Source organism: Eucalyptus grandis, chromosome 10 (assembly GCF_016545825.1).
Source record: "Eucalyptus grandis isolate ANBG69807.140 chromosome 10, ASM1654582v1, whole genome shotgun sequence".
NCBI lineage: Eukaryota > Viridiplantae > Streptophyta > Magnoliopsida > Myrtales > Myrtaceae > Eucalyptus > Eucalyptus grandis.
The window spans coordinates 21,879,439-21,906,536 of NC_052621.1; the positions used below are offsets into that span (position 1 = coordinate 21,879,439).

The window sequence follows — 27,098 nt, forward strand, 5'->3', positions numbered from 1 at the left end:
ATTTAGTCTTAAACTTTTGCATTTGTGTCAATTGAGTTCATTCAGCCAATTTTGATAAACAGTCGTCGACATTGACGCTGGTTGTCCTACATGGTGTAACTGTCCCTAATGAGCACAAATTTTATAATTTTTTAATATTTTTTCTTTTCTAATTTTTCCATTGCAGCCGTCAAGAGTCTCTAGCCACAAAAAATAATAAAAAATTCAAAAAAATTAAAAATTTGTCCGTATTAGTAATGGTCATGCTATATAGAATGATTGGTGTTTATACTAGTGATTGTTGGCCAAAATTGGCCTACCGGACTTAATTTTATACAAATACAAAAGATTTATGACTAAATTGGTCAAATTAAAAAGTTAAATTAATATTAATATTAATACAATACATTTATTTATTTTTGTACTTTTCCCAAATATATCACTATTCTATACTGTAGGCTTTAAACCCATAGGCCTACCAAAACCAGGCTATCCAACCGGTTCGATCAAGTACTGGCCTGACTCTCGATCCAGTCCATGATCTTACGCCGTTTGTAGATGAGACCAGTCACAACTTGGCCAAACCAGTCCGCTCGATTTCAATCGCAGACGATGCAGACCGGTCTGTCATCCTATGCCGTTTCTTGTGTCCCAGTGGCTAGCAGCATCGTTGCCTAAGCACGAGAGCCCGCAATCCTTTCACCATTGCTAGCGGGCATACGCATTCGTAGACGAGTTTCGTCCAAGTTAATGGCGTCGTGGAAAGTGCCTACCATGCTCAGAAAACTAGAACAAAGAAGTTCCAGAACATGCTAGGAATATTTTTGCACAAGAAAGGGACAGTCCCCCAGACTTAATAACTATTTTGTCACTTCTGTTTCGGCTTTGGTATTGCGGTTAGGTGATATCTTGAGGCAATTTTCATTACACCACTCTGTTCAGTCAGGATCAAAAAATTCAAAGAGAATTATTTTCTTAATGCGTGAATTATCAGATTTTTTTACCTATCCCTTAACAACTGATCCTGAAGAGTCGGTCAAAACATTACAGTCTCCCTTAATAAGTTATGGCTGCCATCTCTGAGAAGAAGTTCCTTAGTTATTTTTGTACACCATGTCTGTTATTGTACTTCCCATCTTCCGGAGACTCTTCCCAGTCCATCTTTTCAGCAATGTCTCCAGCATTTCTTGTTCTAACCTGCATAATCTTCGGACCTCTCCCATCTTCCGGAGACTCTTCCCAGTCCATCTTTTCAGCAATGTCTCCGGCATTTCTTGTTCTAACCTGCATAATCTTCGGACCTCCGATGTCGAGAGCACTGCTTTAGCTTCCGCTGTCGACCATTCAAGAAATAATTCGAGGTGATACTCTTCAGTCAACAAAGAGAACATCCATGGTGAAAATAATGGAGAGACCTTGCTCGAGAGGAAGATCTTCAGATGGGTGTGGGTACGACTTTAAACTAGAGCACATGGAGAGGACAAAACTGGTCGAATGTGCATATCCTGCTTATTTTTACAGTCACCAAAAACTCTGTAGTTTTACAGATGAAAAGCTCCCGAGCAACACATCTTCATTTACCAGACATCTGGAGAAGATCGCCAAAAACTCAAGCCTTCGTGCTGACTACCATGAGCTCCATATGCAATAATTTACTGCTCGAGACACAGAGACTGGTAGCTCAGAAGGTGTGCTGAACAATGACCGTATGAGGCATGAGACATGAAATCATTGCCAGATCCTCACAAGGTCAGCCTTAGGTTCCGACCTCCACTTTTCTCTGATATGAAGACAAGGCTCAGTTTGTAAAGAGCGACGCTTTCAAATTCAAGCAATTCCTCTCCACTAAAAAGGGCTACTGTTGTCCTTGGCTATCGATTTACAACGGTCGTCCTCAACCAACTTGCGACTGGCATAACATGAGCTCAAGATCAAGGAAATCATCCTCTGAAGATTTCTGTACTCCACCGCAAGCTTCACATCCCAATCCATTTTCTCCCTGCAAAGTCAAATCATCAATCACACACAAAATGAAATCTATTCCTGATGTAGTACAGACAGTGGTCACATATTAAAGATGCTTGGATGTCAAATTATTCTAACTAAAATCAGTTCAAAGACTCTATATTGTAGATTATCATATGCCAATTAACTTTTTCTATCAGCAAGGACGTCCTGAAAAGGATTTCAAGAAAATGTAACTTTTGCAAGATTTTCTTCCAAATTGTACAAGGGCCATTATTAGCATATGGGTAAATGCGTGAGTATGCACAGGCTAAGAGCCAGAAATTTCACATGTTTTCTGGAAAAGTAGGTGAATAGTTTCCTGAAGAGTTTCCAGAGAAGGCTATTTACCCGGACACACTATCCACCTCACCAAGGTTTTCCATCATCCCACTGAAAGTCAAGGAGAGGTCCTCAAGAACCTCAATTTCTATCTTTAGCTTCTCCTGCAGCTGCTTACATGAAGAGAAAAAAATGAACATTGCAATTACATGACAGACTCAAGTCACAGTAGAAAATTAATCACCAAATCAATAGCCAACTCAAATGGGCAAGAGACTATTTATTTTCCTTTTCCAATCGTCATCGTTCTCTTGTAGTCTTACCCACATACAATATTACAAATGATATTGATTTTCAGACAAGCTCAAAAAATGGGTATTGGCATGGAAGCAATCATAAACTAAAAGGTACTCACTAGAGAGATATCTTAAGACTCAAGCCTACATGTAGAAAATACATTCCAACAATCATAAGATGCATTTATCTTATGCTTAGACGGATAAGATGCAATCAGTAATATTCATGAATTCACTCTATTTTCCATTTGGATTTAGTTAATGGTTGAGCAATGCTTTTTTGTATGATCGTCTTGTTGAGGACTGGACACGTTCTTATGGACATTTGAGGTAAAAGGTTCAATGGATCACAAAAGGCCACGCGCTAAATCTTATTAAATTAAACTCACAGGAAGAAGAGAAGCAATCATACAGGAGAATCAGCATCCAGGAAATCCTCCCGAGCTCTTCTAAAATGGGTCAGCAATGGAACTGGCAAGCCATAATGGAAGTTGCTATGGTTGTCTGAAAACCAAGTACCCCTCACCATATGAGTTGTGCCACTGGATGCGTCCAATTCATCAGAACAAACATCCTGAGAACCATCTATATCTGCACAAAGAGGATTGAAATCACATCCTACCAATGCATATAAGCCATAAATAGGAGCAAATGTGAACACTTCCATTTACATCCTGTTTCGTTTGGAATAGAACTATTCTGCATATTGTCCAAGAAATACAACATTTCATCCCAAATGAATATGATGAAATTGGAATTGCCCAGTTGGACGACGTCATATGGGTTATCCATTTGAGGCATGAATCCATAAAAGGTAATTAGATGCAAACTGGAGAAGTTCCCGCAAATAAGATAGAACTGTTCTCCTGCGTGACATGGTCTTGACATGCGGAACTTTAATGTGTTTGTTGCAGAATCAACTTTGCCATACTGCATGATAGCAGCTGTCAAAATAGAGCAAATGAGTGATGAGGAGGAACCCAAACAGAGTGAAACAGAAGTCCATTAAACCGAATCTGCAAATATGAACAACAAATGACTGGTTTCTGTAATTTTCACCCCACTGTAATAGAAAGTTTTCCTTGTCACAATTCTGGGAGTTGATGACTCTGGTTTCTGTAATGTTCTTTTCCCCAAAGTCACAGATCAGCTGAATAATTGCTTCCCGCAAATCTTGCAGGACGTCCTTGTGAGAGCAAGTATCATCCAGAAACGAGCTATTGACATGAGAAAGCATAGAATTTAGAGCTTCCAGTTCATTTTTCTGGGTGTAGTATCCCATGGGTGAACAGCTATCATCCTCGCAAAAATAGAGTTCAGCCTGCGTGTTAGAGAGTCAATCAACTCATATTAGTAACACTCACTCACATTAGTACCTACTCAGATATTTTTGTGATCCCTTATCTATAGTATAGGTAATATTTAGCCAAAGGGCCACACAGAAGAAGACATGCATACCTCATCCAAGTGCATAATTCTCGACATTTGCAGCATTGCTTCAGCTGTAGTGTGTGCCCATTTGGGATGCAAAGCATTCTTGAGCTGTATATGCACTTCCACATCATGTCCCTTGCTTTGCAGTAATTTCTATCAGAAAAGGAATGGATGAAACATACTCAGTCCACATAGATGGCAAACCTATAGGAGGTGCAAAACTAAGATAATACTTTCTATGACATTTTGGAATATAAATTCAAAGATAGTAATGTCATTTCCATTTTCCTGCTTCGAAAGCAATTGCAACAGAGATACAGGTGTGGAACACCAGTTCATCATCTACTTGCAATACAAATCACGTGAAGATCATAAAAGATATATGTCAATTGAATAACCAAACTATTTCAAGGCAACATATAGGTAATTCCAAAGTCATGTTGGCTCACCTTAAGTGATGGTGCAATAGCAGCAGATATCAACATCAAGTCAACCCTCAATAAAGGGGTACTGGCATAGGGCAGTAGACCAATGTGAAACCTCAAGGATCCAGAAACTGCCTTGCATTTCATTGAGGCCATCCTAGTGATCACAAAGCTAGGAAGCCCATCCCATATTGCGTTGCTAAGAAGCCTTTAAATATAGTGGTGGTAGAATGAACATAGAACCCATGTATCATCACAAAGGCAACAGGTTACATTCCTTTGCTTTCAATTTTCTTTCCAAGCCAAAAAATTTCAATCCCGATAAAACTAGGTCTGCAGTCTTCTTCTGCATGTGTTCAACCAGCATGTCCTCATAAACAATTGCATCTGATTCCTTCAAAAGTTTGTGCTGTTGCATACTTGAAAAGACTTTTCTAGCTTCTTCTATTGTCCCATGCTTACAAAATCCAGAGATGACAGCACAGAATGCAACATCACTTGGAGGGAAGCCCTCTTGCACCATCTCATCCAGGACTTCAACCACTTTCTCAGCCTGCCCTGACTTAGTTGCATGGAGAATCGTCAGAGAGTATTTGAACTCCATGGGTCCACTCATAACACTGGCCAGGCAATCACGGATGAGCATCATAGTCGCATCAATCTCCCCGATTTTGCTGAGTCCTTTAGCAAGAGAACAATATGCATCTATAGAGGGGAGACACGACATCTCCATTATCTTATTATAAAATGTGCACGCCTCTTTTATTTCCCCGAGCGCAACAAGACATTCGATTGTGATACTGTAAGTCAAGGAATTGGGCTTGATTTGGGTGCTCTTCATTTCATCAAATAGAGACATTACTAATTTCACATCCCCAGACTTTTTCAAAGCCCCCAACAGGATATTGTAGATCGACACGCTGCAGTAACCTTTTACTTTCAAGTCCCTGAAAACATCTAAAGCTATTGGTATCCTCTCTTCCACACAAACGAAAGATGAGAAGAAACTGGAGAGATCGTTCATCACAGAAAATCCAAACTTCTCCATCTGCATCAGCAACTTGCTGAAATCCTCCATTCTTCTCATCTCAGCGTAAGAAACCAGAATGGGATTAACTGTCCTGAAATCTGGCCAAAGATCATCCTGCAACATTATAAAGAAAAGCTTGTGAGCCTTATCAACATGCTTGACACTACACAAGCCTTCAATAAGAGCGTTATAGATCCGCAAGTCAGCCTGATATCCTAAGTCAATTAAATCCTTCAACAAGCCACAAGCAGATTCAACTTTGCCACATGCAACAAATGACTCAACTAATACGCCATAAATCGCCCGATCAATTAAAAAACATTTTGCTTTCATCTCCTGAAACAGCTCAAAGGCCTTGTCCGTTCTCTTTCCTTTACACAATCCCGTAACCAAGGTTCCATATGCCATAACATCAGCCTTGACACCATCTCTCTTCATTTCCTCCCACACCCCTAAGCATCCGTCTAAATTCCCCTCCGAAACCAATATCTTAACCATTGCCGTGTATGCAAAAACATCCGGCTTGCACAAGTTTGCTCTCATTTTAGCCAAAATCTCCATCATTTCATTAATCCTCCCTGCCTTACACAATCCTTTTATCAGGATCATGTAAGTGACGCTATCCTCAACTAGGCCATCAAACCTAAAATCATCGTAAACAGACAATGCCAGATCCAAATGATCAGTCCTCACCAACCCATCAATAATCTTGTTATACAAGAAAACACGTGGCTTCACGCCGAACTTCTTCATCTTCTCATACACATAGTAAAGCCTCAATCCCCTCCTGGCATCCGCATGCATCCTAATCAAAATCTCGAATTGCTTCTCACTAGGCGGCTTCCAATGCGAGTCCATCAACTCGGGCACCTGGTCAGCAGCCCGGAACTTGTCGTTCCTATTCAAGCAATAAGCAAGTGCATTATAGGCAGCATAGTCATGCCTATAACCCTTTTGCCTACCTGCCCAAGCAAAGAACTTGGAGGCGATCGTGGCGTTATTCTCCGCCTTGAGCACCTCGGCGACGACGGGCGGGCCCCAGTCGCCGCGGTTCCGGCGGAACGCGTCGACGATGAACCGGGCGATCGGAGAGAGGCGGCGCGAGGCGGCGAGGGAGGAGGCAGGCTCGGGCGCCGGCGGCGGAGATTGGAGGGCGCCGTGGTGGTCCGGGTCCCATTCGTGGAGGTGGAAGGGGGCCGGAGGGCTCGTGGGTCTCGGGCTTCGCCGGGCGGCGATGGCCTTGCGGGAGGAGAAGAGGCCGCCGTACACGACGGGGCGGTTCTGGGAGGACTTGCGGTGGCCGTAGAAGAAGTAAGGCTTGAAGGGCTCCGGCGCCGGACGGTGGTTGGGCGGCATCTGGAGTCCTTCTGGTGGCGTCGCCGCCGCCGCCGCCGTCGGACGGCTTAGAGAGTGGAGGAGAGACGGCCGGCGAGCGCAGCTTAGGTTGTAGGAATTTGCTTCTTGAGGTTTACAATTTTTGAAATTGCAATGTGCACCCTATATTTTGGAGTCCATTTCAATTGTACCCCTCCACTATGACTTTCGGCCAAATTCTCATCCAAAAAAATTTCAATCTCATACTCTCCCCCATTGATGGTGTCGGCTGCGGGCGCACATCCATCCTGCAAATTCGGCAAATTTATAATGTGCCCCTGATCTTTTGAAAGTTCACTGCAATGCCCTTACTTTGATTGTAAAATCAAAAGGAATTAATCATAGTAAGAAGGAGAAAATGAAAAAAATTTAAAAAGTAACAAGGAAACAAACTAGACGATAGAAGGGAAAAGGGATAAATAGTAATAATGATAGGTGGCGCCTCCGCCCCTTTACCATGCGAGGAAATTTTTTATTTAAAAAAAATAACCTATCATATTTTACTTATCTTGAATTCTCTTTCAATCATGGTCGATGCCTATGATGGCAAAGCACGTAATTTAAGGGTGTGTTTAGTTTGGCATTTGGGAAAGTCAAAGGCTTTTAACCTAAAGGAGCTAAGATACTATCATAATTGATAATTAATGAATGAGTGATCTCCTTCGGCTCATCAGCATTTCCCCTCAAAGTACCAACTTCTCGGCTAAGAAATCGGCAACATTTCTTAAGGCGCCAGAGTGGGAAATCATGGAAATTGGCAACATCACATAGCAGTCCATGATGGGTGGAAATTTTCTCACGCTTGAGGCCAGAAAGGGAGTTTTGGACTTCACCACATGGGTGTGGGTGAATGAGGATAAATGCGGCCACGACATGGACTAAGCACAGGCCACTCTAATTAGGCAAACATCGCAGAAGATGAAAGCGAACAAGCATGGTAACATTGCGAAGCAAAATAAGCGTTGAGTGAAACAAAAGGAACCGGGAGCAGAGAAGTAGGGTTTTATTTTTTCAAATGAGGCAAAAGTGAACTTTTTAATAAGATTTTGAGGACAAAAAAGGCAGCTGGTCAAATTTCATTAATTGATGGAGTAGCATTCTTGTCTTAAGCTTTGCCAAAATCAGCATTCGGCCAAAGAGGTCTCAAAACTTTTTGCCAAACACTCAGAATTTTCATCAAGAGGCTTTGAAAGCATAAAACTCTTTGGGAATTTAAAGGAAACACACCCTAAGTAGGCCCTGCATGTCGGAAATCCAATTAAAGAAAAGAAAAGAAAAAAGGAAAGGAAAAAAAATTGTAAAAATCATTCCTATTAGTGATTTTTGTCTAAAATTGACTGAAATAACTATATTAATAACTTGTTAGAAAATATAGGACTAAATTGATAAATTGCCAGGCTTATGATAAAATTGATAAAATTAAAATGTTTATGATTGAATTAATTACTATATAATTAATTTTTGACTTTTTGAACAATTATCCATCTCAACGATATCGTGATTAAACTTTCTCCGTCTCATGAATTAAGGGATCTCTCTCTATTTCTTATTTATGTATCAAATGATGCCAAAAATGCGAAATTCAATAGACCTCCTCCATCTATTTCATAAAATCTTCTTCTTCCATGCCAGTACCTTAGTAATGCATGATTATACTTTCCAACCCACAAGCTTAGGAGGTCAAATTTGCTCGTAGTAATAACACATGAATACCGTGTAATGAATAAGCTTATAGATTTTTAGCATTTTGGTGGTATTGCGGCGATTCTTAAATAGAACGATTCATTTGGACCTTGTGTATTGAATTTATGGCGGCCTTTTCAGCAACTTTTCAGAGGACATTGTTAAGTTGGTCACGTCTCTCGACTCTTTTATTTTACAAAGAAAAAACCGTAATCTTCAATAATTAATTATTGACTTTCGCTTGTGTGGTCTCCATGAACGCTAAAGAAAACGAAAACATAAGGTTTTATTGATTCTCATCGCCTGATTTCCCTCTCAACGTCTTCCTCTTTTAATATTCAGAGTCCCTTTTTCTTCCCAACCTCTTTTTTAACTCACGCGCTCTCGGTCTCAACTTTTCAACCTATTAATGCAATGAAACTGGAAAAAAGAAAACAAAAAAGTTGTTGCTTATTTTTTTTTGGGTGAAATTCTAAATAAATCCAAGACTAAAAAGCTCCTATCTAAATTAAGGAGGTCTCTCAGTCTCAAGTTTCCGACCAATTGTTAATTCAACGAAACTGAAAACAGAATATGTTGATTTTCTTCTCCAAAATTAAGAATCCAAGACTAAAAGAAATAACTTTTACTTGTTATTTATTGATCGAAATGTTACGGTGACCGCATTACGACTCTTTCAAGTCCGAAACTCTTGACCGCATTACGACTCTTTCAAGTCCGAAACTCTTGAAATTTTCATGCCAGTCAAATATTGACACGTAGATTCACGCATTATGTTTTTATGATTTACTGAAATTTGAATATTATTTTGGATTTTTACGGGAAAGCAAAACAAGATGGGCCTCTAATAACTATAACCACTATTTTTGTTTGTATTTTATGTATTTCAGTGTCGACGCAATTAGAACTAAATGCCCAAAAATAAAACGAAAAATTTAATAGTGAAACAAGCAATTTCAGGGACACATATTGCATCCGCTTAACTCTCTAACTTGTCCCTCGAAATGCCATCAATGAATTTTCAACAGAAGTAATTTCACATATTTTGGCAAAATGGGGGAAAATGACATGTGGAAAGTATTTGCTTGGACGTAAGTGTTAGAAAATAAGTAAAATTGATTTTGTTTTTATTAGTTTTTTGGCCAGGAGTAAGCATGATGCATGAACTCTTCAAACCAGCAAAGATAGGTGTCTTCAAGAAGCCCGCGTTGATCAAGGAAAGGAGCTGGCAACACAAAGGAGAATATAGCATGCATGAAGACAAGTGTGTGGGCCCAACATTGAACACACGAGCTGGACGTGGCAAAGGGTTATGGCATGAGGCATACATGTCATCTCTCTACTTTTGGCTTGTCAACAGTGAGAGACTTCTACATGATGTATGGGACACGAAGACTCACTTTGGAGGACAGCCTGCACCAAAAAACCTTTGCCGCTTCACCAGGCGGTGGTCTTCTCCTTATATATACGTTTACTTGGTACAAGGGATGTAGGGAAAACAGAGATCGCTTCTGAAAAAAACAGAGAGAGATCGAGAGAGAGTGAACTTTTCTAACCTGTAGAGAAAAGTTTATTCTTAGCTTTGTATTGCATCCGACTACATACTAAACATCTTATTGTCTTGTGTCGTTCATCTCTTTTCATTCATCTCCTTTTTTTGTTATGTTTTGCATGCGAGTTTCCACAAATCTTTATCCTTTTGATTCCAACAATTGGTCTCGGAACTAACAATGGCATCCACCAATTCCGTTCAATTGTGATTTCCAAAGTTGAAAACAACTAATCTATATGGATGAAAGTTCTTTTTAAATCGCAAGATTTGTGGAATCTGGTGGAGAATGACTACACCAAAGTGGTTGATGCAGAAGAATTCAATGCTTTGAGGAAAGAGGAGAAAGAATTGTTGGTGAACCCCGAAATAAATATTAGAAAATATTGTATGTAATCTTTCAAGTCATAGAGGAATCGATATTTGAAAAAAAAATATTGAGGGCAGAGACCGCAAAAGTAGTGTGGGATATTTTGCAAAAATCCTATAAAGGCAATGATCGTGTTAGGCCAGTGCGACTCCAAACACTTCGAGGAGATTTTGACTCTTTACGCATGAATGACTCGGAATCTATATTGGCATACTTTGATCGTGTACAAACCGTTGTTTACCAATTGAGGGTTAATGGTGAAGAACTCTAGGATGTACAAGTGGTTGAAAAAATCTTGAGGTCTTTGACTAACATATTTGACTACGTTGTTGCGGTGATCGAAGAAGGCCAAGATATATCAACCATGACGTTAAAGCGGTTGATGGGTTCATTATGCCTGCATGAGCAAAGAATGAATCAAAAGTCCATTGATTTAGACCCCGAGCAAGCGCTACAAAGTCAGGTCACTCACTCAAATCGAGGAGGTTGTTATGGTGCCTGAGGTCATGGTGGAAATCTAAATTCCACTGGAAGGTATAAAATACATGACAAGTCAAAAGTCAAGTGTTTTAAGTTTAACAAATTCGGACATTACAAATCCGAATGTTGAGCAAATATGGGGCACGAGTAGCCAAAACATGTACATGATGTTGATGCTAATGAAAACGTGGTGTTAGCATGCAAAACGAATGACTCAAGCGCCATGGACGCTAATATTTGGTACCTCGATACTGGGTGCAATAATCACATGTGTGGCTGAAATGAGATATTTTCGTAGTTAGATGAGACATTTCGTGGTGAAGTCAACTTTAGAAATAAATAAAAAATTACCATGATAGGCAAAGGTAACATTGATATCAGCTCTAAAAATGGTACTAACGTTATTGTTGCGGATGTTTATTTTGTGTCGAGACTTTTTTTGGAATTTGTTAAGTGTTGCGCAACTTTCTAAATAAGGCTACAAAGTTAACATTGAAAATGGAGTTTGCACCATCAGAGGTGTAAACAATAAGTTGATCACTACGGCATAGATGACAAAGAATTGGATGTTCCCTCTACCCCTTCAAACAAAGATTTTGTTGAGTTTTCAAGCGATGACAAAAGATAGCAAGTGGCTATGGCATCTTTGCTTTGGTCATCTAAATTCTCATGGACTAAAATTACTGGTCCGGAAAAAGATGGTGACTAGCACGCCTTTGATTGATAGTCCAGATCGTCCATGTGAAGGATGTCTCATTGGAAAAAAAAAAGCATTGAGAATCCTTTCTAGTTGGAAAAGCTAGAAGAGCCAAGCAACCTTTGTTATTGGCACATATGGACATTTGTGGTCTTGTTGATGTGGAATCAGTTAGACAAAAAAGGTATACACTAATTTTTGTCGATGATTTTACTAGAAAAACATGGTTATATTTCTTGAGAGAAAAGTCCGAAGCTTTTGGCAAATTTAAAGAATTCAAAGTCTATGTTGAGAAACATGGTGACTTTAATTCAAAGACGTTAAGATTAGATAGTGGTGAAGAATTTACTTTCAGTGAATTAGATTAATTCTGTAAAATTCATGAAGTGAAACCTTAGTTGACTACTAGCTATACTCCTCAGCAAAATAGCATAATAGAACAATTTCTAAAATAGCGAGGAGTATGCTAAAGGATAAAGCATTACTAAAGAAGTTTTAGGCAGAAGCCATTGCTTATGCTGTATTTGTGCTAAACAAATGTCCAATAAGGAGCGTTCTTAGAAGAACTCTAGAAAAGGCTTGGAGTGGCAACAAGCCAAATGTTTCGTTCCTACAAGTATTTAGGAAAAAGTTGGATGACAAAAGCCAAAAGTGCATTTTCATTGGCTATTGTGAGGTGATTAAGGATTATAGGCTATACAATCCAGTCATAGGGAAGGTAATTATTAGCAAGGATGTTCAATTTTTTGAATATGAAGCCTAGGACTAGAACCAAAAGGTTGACCAGAAAAGTAATCCTATTGAAGATGAACCATTGGCGGAAGAGACAGAAAAATCTTCAACTGAAGATCCATCACTTTTGCCTAGTAGTTCATCCTCTTCACCAGCAATGACTGTAGAACCGTTGATTCATCATTCGCAATGATTGTAGAAGATGCCAATTAAATTCAAGGATTATGTGGTTACAAGAGATTATGATAGTGACGATGATGAAATCACTAATGAAATGATGGTGAATTTTTGTTTATTTGCAAAATGTGACCCAATATCCTATGATGATGCAATTGTAGATAAGAAGTGGATCAAGCAATTGATGAAAAAATCCACTCCATTGAAAAGAATGACACATGAGTGCTAACTTCTTTGCCATCTAGTAAGAAGGCTGTAGGTGTCAAGTGCATGTACACGACAAAATATAAAACTGACGGTCGGGTGGATTGTCATAAAGCCAGACTAGTCGTGAAAGGTTACAAGCAAAAGCCAGGTATTGATTACTTTGACATATTTGCATCAATGGCTCAAATGGATACCATTCGGATGATATTAGCACTTGCTTAGAATCGTTGGAAGATCCATCAAATGGATGTGAAATCAACATTTCTTAACGGTTTCCTTGATGGGGAAGTATATGTGGAGAGTATGAGAAGAAAGGGTGTGAAAATCAAGTGTACAAACTAAAGAAAGTATTGTACGGGCTAAAATGGGCACCTCGAGCTTAGTACATTAGGATTGACACATACTTGTTGGAGCATGGTTTCAAAAGTGCCCATATGAGCATACACTATATCAAGTCAAATCATGATGGTGATCTTATAATTATATGCCTTTATGTTGATGACTTGATATTTACAGAAACTGTGAAAAGATGTTTGTAGAATTAAGTTAGGCCATGACTAATCAGTTTGAGATGATAGATTTGGGATTGATGTCATATTTTCTCGGCCTTAAAGTGAAGCAGACAAATGAAGGCATATTTATCTCACAGCGGAAATATGTAATGACATTTTGAAGCAACTTAATATGGAATCGCTCAAATCAATTTGAACTCCCCTAGCAGAATGGTTGGAGCTGAAGAAAGAAGGAACAAGTGAATTGATAAATTCCACTTATTTTAAAAGCATTGTTGACAATTTAAGATATTTGACTTCCACTAGGCTGGATATTACTTATGGCATGGGAATTATTACTTGGTTCATGAAGAAACCATACCAGTCACATTTGTAGGCGGCAAAAAGAATTCTATGGTACGTCAATGGAACTCATGATCATGGAATTTTATATTCTTACACTGACAATTTCAGCTTAGTGGGGTATACAAGCAATGGTTGGACAAGTGATATTGAGACACGGAAATGTATTTCTAGATATGCCTTCTTTCTTAGATCAAGAGTAATTTCTTGGTCCTAAAAAAAAAAAACAAGTTATTGCATTCTTGACAGCTTGAGTTGAATACATAGCAGTAGCTTCGGTAGCATGTCAAGCGATATAGCTTTGTAGGATGCTTTGTTGAATTGATGCATGAACAAAAAGGTCCTATTAAATTGATGTGTGATAACAAGTCGGCAATTGCATTAGCCAAAAACCCTATTTTTCATGGCAGGAGCAATCATATCAACATTAAGTATCACCATATTCATGAGTTGGTAAAGATGGTGAAGTTGAGCTTGATTTTTGAAGATCCAAAGATCAAATGCAAATATCCTGACAAAATCATTGAAGCTAGGTTCGTTCCAAAAATTGAAGACATATGCTTGGTGTTTTTGATTTTCAAAATCAATTTTAAGGGAGGCTGTTAGAAAATAAGTAAAATTGATTTTGTTTTTATTAGTTTTTTGCCAAGAGTAAGCATGATGCATGAAGTTCTTCAAGCCGCCAGAGATATGTATCTTCAAGAAGCCCATATTGATCAAGGAAAGGAGTTGGCAACACAAAGGAGAATATAGCATGCATGAAGACATGTGGGCTCAACATTTAACACATGAGTTGGAAGTGGCAAAGGGTGATGGCATGAGGCATACATGCCATCTCTCTACTTTTGACTTGTTAAGATTAAGAGACTTCTGCATGGCGCATGGGACACAAAGACTCACTTAAGAGGATAGCTTGCACTAGAATCCTCAGGCCAGAGAGGGCCTCAAGTCACCAAGTGCAAAGGTAAGCTTCAAATGAAAGGCAACACAGCTAGATAGAGAGAGTAGCCCTATGTGAGCGAGTTATCTCTCCGTGATCAAGAAGGGAAGATAGAATAATTGAGTGTGATTGTATTAGCTAGTTTATTTTGACTCTTTTACATGTGGTGTAAGAGTGTTCATTCAGAGTCTTATGTATCGCAATTTAGTATAACGAGTGTTTTGAGTTGTCTATTACATTTCTCTCGTGTAACTATCACATCGCTTCCGCATACCCTACAAGGTGTATTAGAGCAAAGGGTCACATATCCAACAATTGGTATTAGAGGGCAAAGGGTCACATATCCTACCGTTATAAATATTCCACTCATCAAAGTCGACAAGATCTAATCGCCATAAACAAAATCCTCCTTCATAATTGTCTTTTGACATTAGTTTAGTTTGTATAACGAACATGAGCCGGCTTTGGGAAGCATCTTACCTCACAAAGGAAAGGATAGGACATGACATCTTTTGCTCGCATTATATTATGTTCTTGCTAAAGTGGTGGGTATGGATGACTAGTGCTGACGATTGCCTTTGAGGGTCGCCGTAAAAGTTTCGCTTTCATCACATAACGTTTGCATATGAGGCATAACTACCCTACATCACTTGCAATCCAAAGATTCAAGATTGACGATCCCATCACCACCGCCCTATCAAAATGCTAACAGTTCGGAAATTTCTTCAAACGAGATAGGTCATAATTAGGCAATGCGACGTGCTTGTATTGTTCTGTATATGAAGAAAGCCTTTGGATGTTTTTGCTTGAAAAGTTGTGATACTGATATGCTTGAATTCACAACTTTCTTTGTTCATCTCGTACATGACATGAATAAAGAGGGAAAGCTCACATTCTCACTTTAGGCCTCAAGGATGATTCATATCCTTGGTTTAATGTCTATGTTAATTATTTAAAGATTATGTTTTTTCATCGGTTAACTTAACAGAAGGGTAGTGCCCGAATTTAAATCTCAACTAGTTCATGGAAAATTTTGACTAAAGTTCAACAGGGTTTTTGAGTTTGCAAGAGAAAATTTCTTTTTCACTCACAAGTTCACAACGTATTCGCTCTGCATAATTAATATACACTTTTCTCTCTCTTGCCTCGGTCTTGATAGGTGGCATCAGATGCCACCGCACCAAACTCATGGACGAGTTAGGCAAATCCAGATTCATGGATATAAAATGATCATGGTCATTTTAAATAGTCTAAAACTCTCGTATAATTTACTTTAGTTATCCAAATATTTGGATAATTTTAGATTTCTTTGTCTATGCTGAAGATTATTCTAGTCAAATGCAGCAACTCGGCGATTTTGCTACTGTAAGAAAATGAGATTGATTAAAAAGAGAAGAATAAAGGGACTCGGTGCTAGGTGTGACGGAATTTAGTAATAGTAATCTTTATAGTGAATCCTTGTATGAGCTCTTGATCATGGTCACTCAATTGGTAATCGTGAGAATAGTTATGAATCATAAAATTTGTATTATTATAGGTATTTTATTGGTTTTCTTCACTTTTAACACTTTCTTTATTTTATCTTTATCGTATAAGGATCTCTCGATCATCCTATTAGGCTACACTTGATCGGCTGGATTTCTAATCAGAATAAGACTAAATAGGATATGATATAAAATCTAGGGAATTTTGTTATATCTCATCCATTATTTGGTGATTTGCAATTAGATATATTCACATCATATTATATATATTGTTTGGTATATGCGCTTATATAAATCACAAATTTTACAAATAGAGATAGTAAAAATCTCTTGTGACACTCTTGTCTACTTTATTTTTATTTTTATTTTCCTATCTTTTTAAATTAATTTATTTTTTATTTCTTTCTTCCCCTTCTATCATTTTCTAACAAAATTTTATTAAATGGAAAATTGCACTAATATACCTAAAATACTAAAACACCCAAATATGTAATAAATATATATATTGAATTTGTATTATAAAATAGAATTAAATTTGAATATATAAATAAACTAAAATTATATTATAAAACTAAATTTGTATCTTTCGTTATTTTGAATTTCTTATATTAGAATTCAAATATTATTTATATTGAAATATAATTTTAATTTGTTAATTTAAGAAATTTGTTATTTGAGAAAAAAATTCATATTATGCATGTTAGAAATCATATTTGTCTTTATTCCATCTCCCTATGAGATAATTTTATTTGGTTTATATTTCATTTATATGCGATTTTATCCTATCTTGAACAAACACCAAACGTATGATATAATAAGTTTTATCCTATTTTGAATTTTGTCTTGATCGCCAAACGCAGTCTTAAGAGATATTTTCCTTCCAAATTTTCAAGGGAAACCGGCTAAGCAATTTACCCATTCCCTTGGCAAATTGAAAGGCTGGCAGGGCACCGACTCTTTTTAAATGGGACGGTACCGCTAGAACACTCGCAAAAACCAAAACGTTTCCTAAGCTGCTCGGTTCGACCTGAATTCAGAAGAAACAAAACTTTCGGTCCTTGGAGAACCATTTACCAGAGCCACATGGATGTATTGTCCAATGGAAGGTTGGCAAATGGTGGGGAGAAAACGAAAGCTGCACCAGAAGCTTTGCTTGCTTTAACCTGTTCTCTGCAATGCCCACGTATATGGAGAAAATCATTGCTTTTTTTGTCTGTCTAGAATCTGTTTCTCGTTTCGTCCTTGTGATCTCCTGTCTCGAAGTAAGAAGGCAAGAGGGTTAAAAAGGACGATGATATCTTCGGTACCGACCTCTCTAATTTGATCTTCCGCCCACTCAGGCGATCAGCCGTGCGTTTGGCACATGACTCCCTGCCAAAAGATGGTCTCCCAGCAAATGGATCTCGTCACCATTTCATGGTGCAATTTGTCCTGTTTTTCTTGCCCAATATAAATCTTGAAGAATACACTCCCCGACAAAAGTAGATGTTCTATCGAAAACTAGATTATAAAAAGAAAAATTAAATGCTTAGAAATTTATGTTCCTCCATTGCACATGGCTGCTTCTAAACTTTTTGTGCTCAGGCCGTAACAGTTGATTCTCTTTTAATGTTGTTTGGGAGAAATCTAAACACGAGCCTTTCTTTCTTCCCTTGCATGGTATACATTATTCATCAAATCCACTGACGTCCATGGTGCCGCACAAGCGCTGTTGAGACTGTGCCTTCTCTGAGAAGTCTTCAAGGTTCGTATGCGTTTCTCTGAAATGGAGCAAATATCAACTCGGCGGACCTACGGAGGGTGCCAACAGCTAAGCCCAGCTTGCAATAGAAACTTCATCGGTAGGCATCTTGGCCCTGCCGACGCTTTCCAGGCATGCGAGTTCCAGATCTACTTTAGTTGGTAATGTGGACTTCGGGGGATTTTTGGCAGAGAATCACCAGTCCGTGAAAGAGAAGGATTTGCTCAGGTTGCATTACTGAATGACCAGTGCCTATCCATACACAAAATACATCTCATTGATTATCGATTATAATCGAGTGTTACTCAATTACTTGGAAAGCTCAATTGAGCAGTCCAACACCTACTCGATTTATCCGAATTCTTGATCAAAAAATTTAATCTATGAAAATATCAATTATACTAGCCCTGAAAATGAAACTTGTTGGCTAGTGATGCGATTGAATCGCTCGTAAGTAACTAATGGTTGAGTGAATGTCAAATTTAAGTTTAGCATAAATTTGTTTCACATATTCTGGAGTCAAAATCAGTCAAAAATATTCCCCTCCGTATTTGCCTTCAATACTGACCCTCCCTCTGCCCCTCCCTCCAATTTTCAGGATGCACCCCCTCAATCTTTACCCTCTGTACTATTCTCTTTTTCCCTCGCTAGCTCTATTAGATACAATATACACTTATCTGGTAAATTGAAATTTGGCTAGCACAATGAAAAGGTTAAGCTATGTAAAATATTGAAAGGGGAATTGAAGCAAAAAAATGTAATCAAACAAATTCAATATACTATAAATTTTTAAATAAATATCAATGTTGAATACTTAGAAATGATCATGATTTTGATTTTTGAGTTTACTTAGATTTCTTTGCTCAAGTTGAATTTATTGATGCTTTAAGTTGTATAAATAAGGATTCAAGTGTTAATTTTGGTAATTGTATTCATTTTGTTAAATGATGAATATATATTTTTCATGACTATAAGTGTGAAAAATGTTTGAACTAATCTTTTTACATGGAATTTAAAATATTTCATGTAAATAATGCTTTCAATAATGCTCTTTTCACTTCCCTAACATTTTTCTATTTTCTTTTATGTTTAATCTATTCTTACATTATTAATTATCTTGAGATTTTTCTTTATGTAATATATGTAATGTAGAATATTACTCATTCAATTCATCTCTGACTTGACTGGAAATACCGGCAAAAAAAAGGGGGCAACGGTAAAATGCTCAAGAAATTTAAAGAATGCAATGACAATCTCCACAAAACAAATCCATATCTTGCCCAATTTGTTGCCACGCAATGGAGTATAGAGATGGATAAGTCTGAATCACCAACTTTTCAAGACTAATGCAGCTAATTGAAGTGGTTTATTGCTATATAACAACACCGTGAACGTAAAATTGAAGCAAGTAAGTGAAGTACTTAGATGACGTGGCTCAACTATTATATACCTATGATTGCTCATATCATAACTCAGAGACTTTATATATCTTTGCTCTTCTTCTCATATTCATTTAAATCTTATTTGACCAACGAATATCTAGGACTTTCACTCGTTAGCAAACTAAATGCACCAATCCTGTTTTCTAATTAGATATTTACAATACATGGACTTTGAATATAAAAATTTTATTTGTAGATTCTAAGGTAAGGTCTTCCAAACGGTCACCATTTTACACCTAACTCCAAATTTTGAGATTTTATAATTTTATGATTGTTGATCTCAAGTTCTTTTGATCTTATATTTTTATGATTGTTGATCTCAAGTTCTTTCGATCTTGTATTTCAACACTCCACACTATCCTAATTGGTAATTTACGATACATGTTTTTTTAATAGACAATGTTGTTTGCAAATTGAAAAGTTGATATTTTCTTGCAATGGGCACCATTTCATAGCTAACTCAAAATTGTAGATACCACTTTCTGGGTTATTAAGCCAAATCAATTAATCATTTTCTTTGGTCAAATCAGTTTATCATTGATTAGGTCATCACTATGTTCTTTAATATTCATCTGACATGGGAATGGAATGGTGCATGCATGCACTGGCATGCTTTATCGTGCAAAATCGAGTTTCTAATTCCATTTCGAGAACGGCCAAGGGGTACTCCATCTTGCCCTCGCGAATGGAAACTGTGTGACCATTGTCAGGACACAAGGCAAGCATTGCGCTGCATCTTTTCACCAGAAAGGACAGTCAAACGTCTGTTAGACTGCCTGGAGAAAACCTCTGCGCAAATTCCGATTCCGGGCCAGCTGTGTCCAAGAAATGCCGGTAGACAGAGACAGCTGTTGAGGGAAAATGATGGAACAAATTGAAAGAATGAAAAAAAAAAAAAAAAAAAAGGCGGGTTAAAGTGTGAAGTGTGCTGGTGTAATTAAAATTACGGGTGTTTACGGTTCGAATTTTCTGAAAAATTCAAACCGAACCAAACTGTTTGACTGTGTATTAATTTTAAATTGAATCGCATCTCGAACCGAATGTAATCCAAACTGAACACTCGATTTGGGTAAATTTTTGAGTTTTCTTTTTCTTAATATTAAGAATAGGTGTAATGACGAAGGAGAGAGATCATGCAAATTATAAGATCAAAAGGATGTGCGACTTTCAATTTGGTTTGGTTAATCAACCGAACTGAAACTATCTAAACCAGTGAAAATGGTTTTTTTATTTTATTTATCTAAACCAAAACTCAAACTGAACCAAAAATACATGAAAATTTAATTAGGATCTAATTTCGGTTCGGTTTTCCAATTTGATTCTCACACCCTTAATTAAAACTATCTTAATTCCTAATTATGTTATGAACTTGGTGACACACATGAATTATATTTAGCTTATTGATATGTTAGTATTTAGAATTTCAATCTTTAAATTTTACAATTATCTTGAGATTTTCTTATTATAATAAATATAACATATAATATTATTCATTTGATTCAAGTTATCTCTGACTTGATTTGAAGTACTGAAAAAAATAGGAAATGGTGAAATGCTCAAGAAATTTAAATGCTGGAACATTAGTTAGAAGGCTAATGCAATGTACGAGATCTTGGTCGTCCCACATATATTTTTTCCGTTAAAGTTGTGTAGATTTTTTGGAAAAAAAAAGATTAAAGAATAATAGAGTGGTAGTCTCCCACAAGCGCTAGTACTCTAAAGTCGAAACATAGATTTTTCGATGAAGATTTGTTTGACAATAATTATGCCACCTAAGATATGTTTGATAGTATTTATGATACATAGATTTGTTTTCTAATTTCTAATCAAATTGCTTCATATAAACATCGTGGGTGCCAAATGATATTGGTTCATGCAAGATAGACCCTCCTAGAAAAATATGGAACTTTAATTAAAGTGAGAAATGTATTGGAATTGTTAAAACTTGTTATGTAAGTGTAATCGAATTTTAAAATTTTCAAAAAATGTAATCAAGTTCTAAAACACGTCACAAAAGTACAATCGAATTCTAAAACTTTCAAAAAGTGTAAACCAATGGTTAAACTTGTTGAATTGATCTAATTAAGTCTTTCTATTGATTTCATCATTTCACAATTTTAAGACTTGATTATACTTTTGTAACAAGTTTTAAAACTCGATTACATTTTTTGAAAATTTTAGAACTCGATTATACTTACAAGACAAGTTTTAGAACCTGATTACATTTTTTGAAAATGTTAAAACTCAATTGTTCTCTCGTGACAAATTTTAGAACTTTTAGTGCACTTCACCCTTAATTAAATGGGTTTCTTTTTATCACTATCAAAGTGCCCGCTTTTTTTTTTTTTTTCATGTTGTTGCAAAATAATGAATTTTGTGCGATGGGTTTTCAATAATTCATCACGCTGAAATAATAAAAAGTAATTTAAAAGATACAAAATACTTAAGATTGATCGATACAGTAATATTTCAATTCATTATTTGAGATTCCACCAATGCCCATGATAACCAATCAAATTTAGACTGAGTCTAAAACCGTAAATATATAATGTTTTGATTGATTTTGGACGAATTGAGAGAGTATAACCAAAGTTTAGAAAAGGAAGAAAAAAACAAAAATCGGAGCATATCCTCTGTTCTTTCGGTTTCGCTTTTTTCGCAATGCAATAGGCTTCTTTGCCCTTTATATTCCCCTGTGCGCAGTTCTGCATTGACCTCGCTCTCTTCCCTTGTTCTCTTTCTTCTCCCGCAGAGACAACTTTGCTATCCTCCTCCTCCTCCTTCGGGCCCTCTCACTCTCTCTCTCCCCCACCTCCTCTGCTGCTCTCACGCCTCTCTTCACGTTTCACCGCATCTCTCTTTCGATGCTGACGGAGGAAACGCTGTTGTCAATGAGCCAGGAAGAGCTCGAAACCATGGCCCGCCACTTGAGGGCTTCCATCAGTGGCTTCTGGCCACTGTTGCGGCAAATGGCGGGCCTGCACGTCGTGATCGCGTGCGTGCTGGTGTTTGTGTCTCCGTCCGAGCTGCACTGCTTGGTTGCTTGGAAGGTGGTGGCGCTGGTATTCATGACTGCCGGCCTCCACCTCGTCAGCTTCGTCATGCTCATGCTGCGCCTCATGCAGAGGTACGCGGAGCTGGAGGCCGTCGAGGGCCTGCTGAGGCGGCCATTAGCGGAAGTAGAGGGCGGCGCTGGGAGGAGGGGAGGCCGCAGTAGGCGGGCCCTGTACGCCACCCTCGCCGTGGGTACTTCGTCATCTTCACTGTCACCACTGCTTGGATTTCTTGGTTGTTGGCTTGCCCCGACCGCTAGATGAAAGTGTCAAAAATGCCTGGCACAACTGTCATCTGGGGAAAAAAATATAGTTCTGTAATGTCTTTAGCTTGGTTTGGGAAGATGATGCACGAGTTTTATGTTCTGCTTTCAATCAAATGGAATATATTATGCGCAGATCTTTCCCCTTATGTGGTTTGTAAGACTTCTCTTTAATTAAGTAATAGTCACTTCTTTTTCGACCAAAAAAAAAAAAAAATCAAATGTAGATGCGGATGCGTATTTATGTTTTGATTTCAACGAAACCCAACTTCTTACCGTCATGGAAGATGATGCATATGGGTGGTTTTTTATATTTTTGATTTCAATTGAAAATGGCTTCTTCATCGCATTTGACATGATTTTACTCTTGTTATGAAAGATTTGACTGCTGAAGGGCGAGAACGGGGCACTTCTCAATGACCGAGGAGTTAAATTTTTGGGGTGTAATTTGTGGAAATGGGCTCGTGGCAAGCATAAGAGGTTTAGGACACCGGTTAAATTAGAACGTTGAGAACTGAGGGACGGCCGACATCCACTCAATTGATACAAAGAAATCAACCATTTTCCATGAAATAGTCCCCCGATTCACGAGGAAAAATTGTATGAGGCAACTACTATCAGTAAACGATACATTTAGAACCACTTTTTCGCCCACTTTTTTTTTTTATGAGGTGGAAATATAAGTTTGGATTGCTAGGGTCTGACTTTCAGATAAGAAGAAAATGCTACTTTCTACAGACAAGTAAATCGAATTATCTGTCCTCAATTATAACTCTAAAGATATTGGTGAACAAGATTCATTTCCATTATTAAAAAATTAATAGCTCGACACAAAGCTCAACCAAAAGAAACCAAAGACTAATTATACGAGAACACAATTTTTAGCTCTTTCAATGCAGCCGTACGTGTTATTTCAATACTCCTATTAGTGGAAAACTTACTGCACGCATGATAAATCTTGTATTAAAGTTGTTGATTAGCACTTCTCTTATTGCCTTAATAAGACGAGGTACTGTCTAAGGCATCATTCGTGGACGTGTGAAGAAGAAAATCAATTACCAAGGCAAGAACAAACCAAAGCAAAGAGCGAGTAGACCTGTTAAACGGGTGGGTTGGGTCGAGTCTGGTTTGGGTCGGGTCAAAAATGGTCCAACCTAAATCGACCCATTTAACCCGTTTATGACCCATTTATTACAGCGCAAATTTTGACCCATACCCGACTTACCCGCACTCCGACCAATACCCGACTCAACCCACACTTGACCCATACCCAACCCATTTAATGAAATCTAAAAAAACTTATATATATATATATATATATATATATATATATATATCTATTTATATATATATATATATATATCTATTTATATATATATCTATATATATATTTTAAATGGTATTGCTAAAATGTTGTTATACAACACAAATTTAATGGGAAATTTTTATAATTTTTAAAATAATTTTTTTAAAATCGAATTTTAATTATTTTTTATTTTTTAAAATTAATTTTTAAATATTTTTATTTTTACTTTTTGAGAATATAATTTTTAATCTTTTTTCCTTTTCTCTTTTTTTTTCTTCTTCTTCTTCTTCTTTGGCTGGCTGTCAACTACAACGACAGATGGTGACCGACCACAAGCGAGCTTGCCTGGCTCGCCGACACCGACGTGAGTTCGGCCAAGCTCAAGCCTTCGCCTTGCTAGATTCGGTGAGCTCGAGCTCGCTCCTCACCGAATCTAGCGAGGCTCGAGAGCCTCGCCGGACATCGGCGAGTTCAAGCCTTACCGATCCGGCGAGCTCGAGCTCGCCCGACGCCGGAGCTCAAGGCTCGCCTAGTCGGTCACCGTGCCAACCACTTTGGAAGAAGGAAGAATAAAGAAAAAAAAAAAAAAAGAAGAAAATTAAAATAAAAAATAATTATAATTTCGATTTTTATAAAAAAAATATTTTTTTTATAAAGTTAAAGAGGGAAGAGGAGATTGGGTGGTTTGGTTGAAAATGAATTCTAAATCTAACCTATTTAAGATCCACTTAAGACCCACACATCTTAAGTCTTTAATTTTTAAACCTATTTAACTAGTCTCTTCAAAAAACAAGTGAACCATATATGACCCATTTATGATTTAAATGGGTCATATATGGGCCTAAGACTCAGTTTGCCACCTCTAGACGTGAATAATGACCATGATCATTTTATATCCATGAGTCCGGATTTGCTTAACTCGTCCACGAGTTTTGGTGGGGTGGCATCTGATGCCACCTATCAAGACCGAGGCAAGAGAGAGAAAAGGGTCTATTAATCATGCAGAGCGAATACGTTGTGATCACGTCTACCCTCAATGTCGGGCCTACGCAATTAACAGTCACGGTGGATTTGATCCATGTAGTCCCTAAGCCAGATAAGTATTTACCCATGCAGTCCATGTGGAATATAAGGTCGTCTAGGCACGCACGCACTCTCTTTTTTCTCATCCCGAAGGCTTTCTTTTGCCAGTTACTAGAATCTCCACCGGCCGGCTGTGTGTGTAGAGTCCTCACGATATCAATTTCTTGTCGAACCCCACGATCCAGCCGACTAAGGTTTGATCAAGTACCGGCCTGATTCCCAGTCTGGTTCATGATCCTATGCCGTGTTTGCAGCTGAAACCGCCCACAATTTGGCCAAACCGGCCCACTCGATTTCAACTGAATCGGCATGAACGATGTGGACCTGTCCGTGATCCTATGCCATTTCTCGTATCCCAGTTGCTGGTGGTGGTAAGTAGCCATTTTTGCCTGAGCACGACAGCTCGGAATCCTTACCTTACTAGCAGACTTGTGCATTGTAAAGGATTTCGTCTAAGTTAATACCATCGTAGAAGCAAGTATCACGGACTGGAGTGATACAAGGATTCTCTTGTACTCATGTACTATTGTAAGTGAAACTTAGGGTTATTGGCTGAAGAGTGAGTGATGTAGATGGGATGATGCAACTAGTCTTGAGAGTAGCGTCACGACAGTTGATAGTCAGAGTTCTAGGAAAAATGATTATATTTCTATGGAACTTTGAATACTGGATCAACCTCCTATGCACAAACTAGTTGGGAGCTGATATAGCTCTCCTAATGAAGCCATGGCAAATCTAAACCAATTGTTGTGCCTAAAGTATTTTGCATGTCTCACTCGATGGATTAAACACCCGAACAAAACTAGGCATGATATAATCTGGTACAAGGATATTATTCAATGTATTCTTGTTAGGAACAACTACAGAAAGAAGATTGGCTAGGTATTCTCCACTCACCAAGTGCCACACGGGTTATTCCATGGCTAAGGAATTGCCAGGCCATGACACAAAACTACCGCATTAAGGAGATTTCAAAGAAAATTCGGTGGCAAATTTCAGAGAAAACTCTCTCACAGCTATTGGTTTTCAAAAATTACTCAAGTATTTATATTTATTTTTCCTATCTTAGGCTTTGTTTGTTTCGTTGAAAACATTTTCTTCATTTTTCAATGTTTGATTTGCTTAAAATAATAAGTTAACAAAAAATATTTTCTAATCAACATATGATTGAAGATAATTTTTCAAAATATGACTAAGCATCTGTGCATGGGCACGGAAACCCCAACGCTAGTCCCAAGCACTGAGGCCCAAGTCCATTGAGGCTGGGCTTGGAACCTGGATGCCCATGCCTCGGCCCCTAGCACCTACACCTAGGTCTATTGAGGTCAAGCTTAAGACACTGGTGCCCGAACTCAAATCCCCAACACCGCTCATGTCCATAAAAGCTGTGCCTTGGGCTCCAATGCTCATGCTTAGGTCCATCGAGGTTGCACCAGGACCTAGGTGATCGTGCCCTAATCCCTAGGTCAAAGTCCAATGAGGCCGGACCGTGGACCTTAGTGCCCATACCCTATTTATCGATCACCCATGTGTAAGTTATTAGCACTTGAATAGTATGTGTCTATTTAAGAGAATCAAATCAAATTTTCTATACCAAACGACGAAAAATATTTTCCAATTCATATTCATGTTGCAACCAAACATTGGAAAATATTCAATATTGTCATTTTTTGGAAAATATTTTCCAAAAATGTCGCATTTTTCGTAAAACAAAAGGAGCTTTATACTCCAAATGTTTTATTGAAAATGAATAATTTGGGAAGCATTTTTCTAAATAAGATTGTTTATATCGCTTGAAATAATTAGTTAATAAGAAATATTTTCATTATTGACAACAATTTACATTCAAATATTTTTGTGAACGATGAAAACATTATTCATGCATTCATTTTTGTAAGAGACATGATTGATCATTTTAGGAAAATATTATCAAATCATTCATTTTTCATGAAACAGATGGAACCTTTACTTAACAATAAAAATGTGAAGTCAATAAAAAAAAAATGACAAATGGACTGAAAAGATAAGCAAACACATAGGGCCCAAAGCGAGCCACACCTAAACCTCCTGCAACCAAAGCGACAACCACCATCACAATTTCAAGGACGCGCCATCACCCTCAGAGGTCTATCTCCGGTTCGAGATAGAGGGCACAACCCTACTTTCAAGCTCGCGTGACTTCCAATTCAAGCTCATGTGACCTTGAAATTTTG

General features: G+C 37.8%; 2 protein-coding genes across 5 annotated transcripts; both read right to left on the minus strand.

Moving 5' to 3' along the window:
- Positions 1 to 929: 929 nt before the first annotated feature.
- On the minus strand, positions 930 to 4,614 carry LOC104422255. Of its 4 annotated transcripts, XR_005547100.1 has the most exons (8): positions 4,445 to 4,614; positions 4,020 to 4,148; positions 3,621 to 3,882; positions 3,233 to 3,505; positions 2,974 to 3,152; positions 2,335 to 2,435; positions 1,281 to 1,978; positions 930 to 1,193 (listed from the first exon to the last, which is right to left on the minus strand). XR_005547100.1 is itself a non-coding variant. In XM_018864082.2 (7 exons), the coding sequence occupies exons 1-7, from the start codon at positions 4,574 to 4,576 to the stop codon at positions 1,825 to 1,827; spliced, it is 1,140 nt and encodes a 379-aa protein (XP_018719627.2). In that variant the 5' UTR covers positions 4,577 to 4,614; the 3' UTR covers positions 930 to 1,824. The 4 variants fall into 4 exon arrangements, 2 of the variants coding, with proteins under 2 accessions (XP_018719627.2, XP_039159691.1); XM_018864082.2 differs by having other exon boundaries at positions 930 to 1,978; positions 3,323 to 3,505; XM_039303757.1 differs by having other exon boundaries at positions 930 to 1,978.
- A 24-nt stretch (positions 4,615 to 4,638) lies between these two features.
- Positions 4,639 to 6,966, minus strand: LOC104422258 (pentatricopeptide repeat-containing protein At4g20740). Its single transcript, XM_010034521.3, has one exon. It carries the CDS (start codon positions 6,804 to 6,806, stop codon positions 4,674 to 4,676), a length of 2,133 nt encoding a protein of 710 aa, XP_010032823.2. The 5' UTR covers positions 6,807 to 6,966; the 3' UTR covers positions 4,639 to 4,673.
- Between the last annotated feature and the right edge of the window lie 20,132 nt (positions 6,967 to 27,098).

Excerpts from the sequence above, each read along its gene's own strand:
- LOC104422258 (XM_010034521.3), bottom strand. The coding sequence starts at position 6,806 with ATGCCGCCCAACCACCGTCCGGCGCCGGAGCCCTTCAAGCCTTACTTC.
- LOC104422255 (XM_039303757.1), bottom strand. The coding sequence starts at position 4,576 with ATGGCCTCAATGAAATGCAAGGCAGTTTCTGGATCCTTGAGGTTTCAC. Across the intron at positions 3,883-4,019 it reads GAATTATGCACTTGGATGAG|GCTGAACTCTATTTTTGCGA; the intron begins GTATGCATGTCT and ends TCTAACACGCAG. Across the intron at positions 1,979-2,334 it reads GAGGTGGATAGTGTGTCCGG|GGAGAAAATGGATTGGGATG; the intron begins GTAAATAGCCTT and ends TTGACTTTGCAG.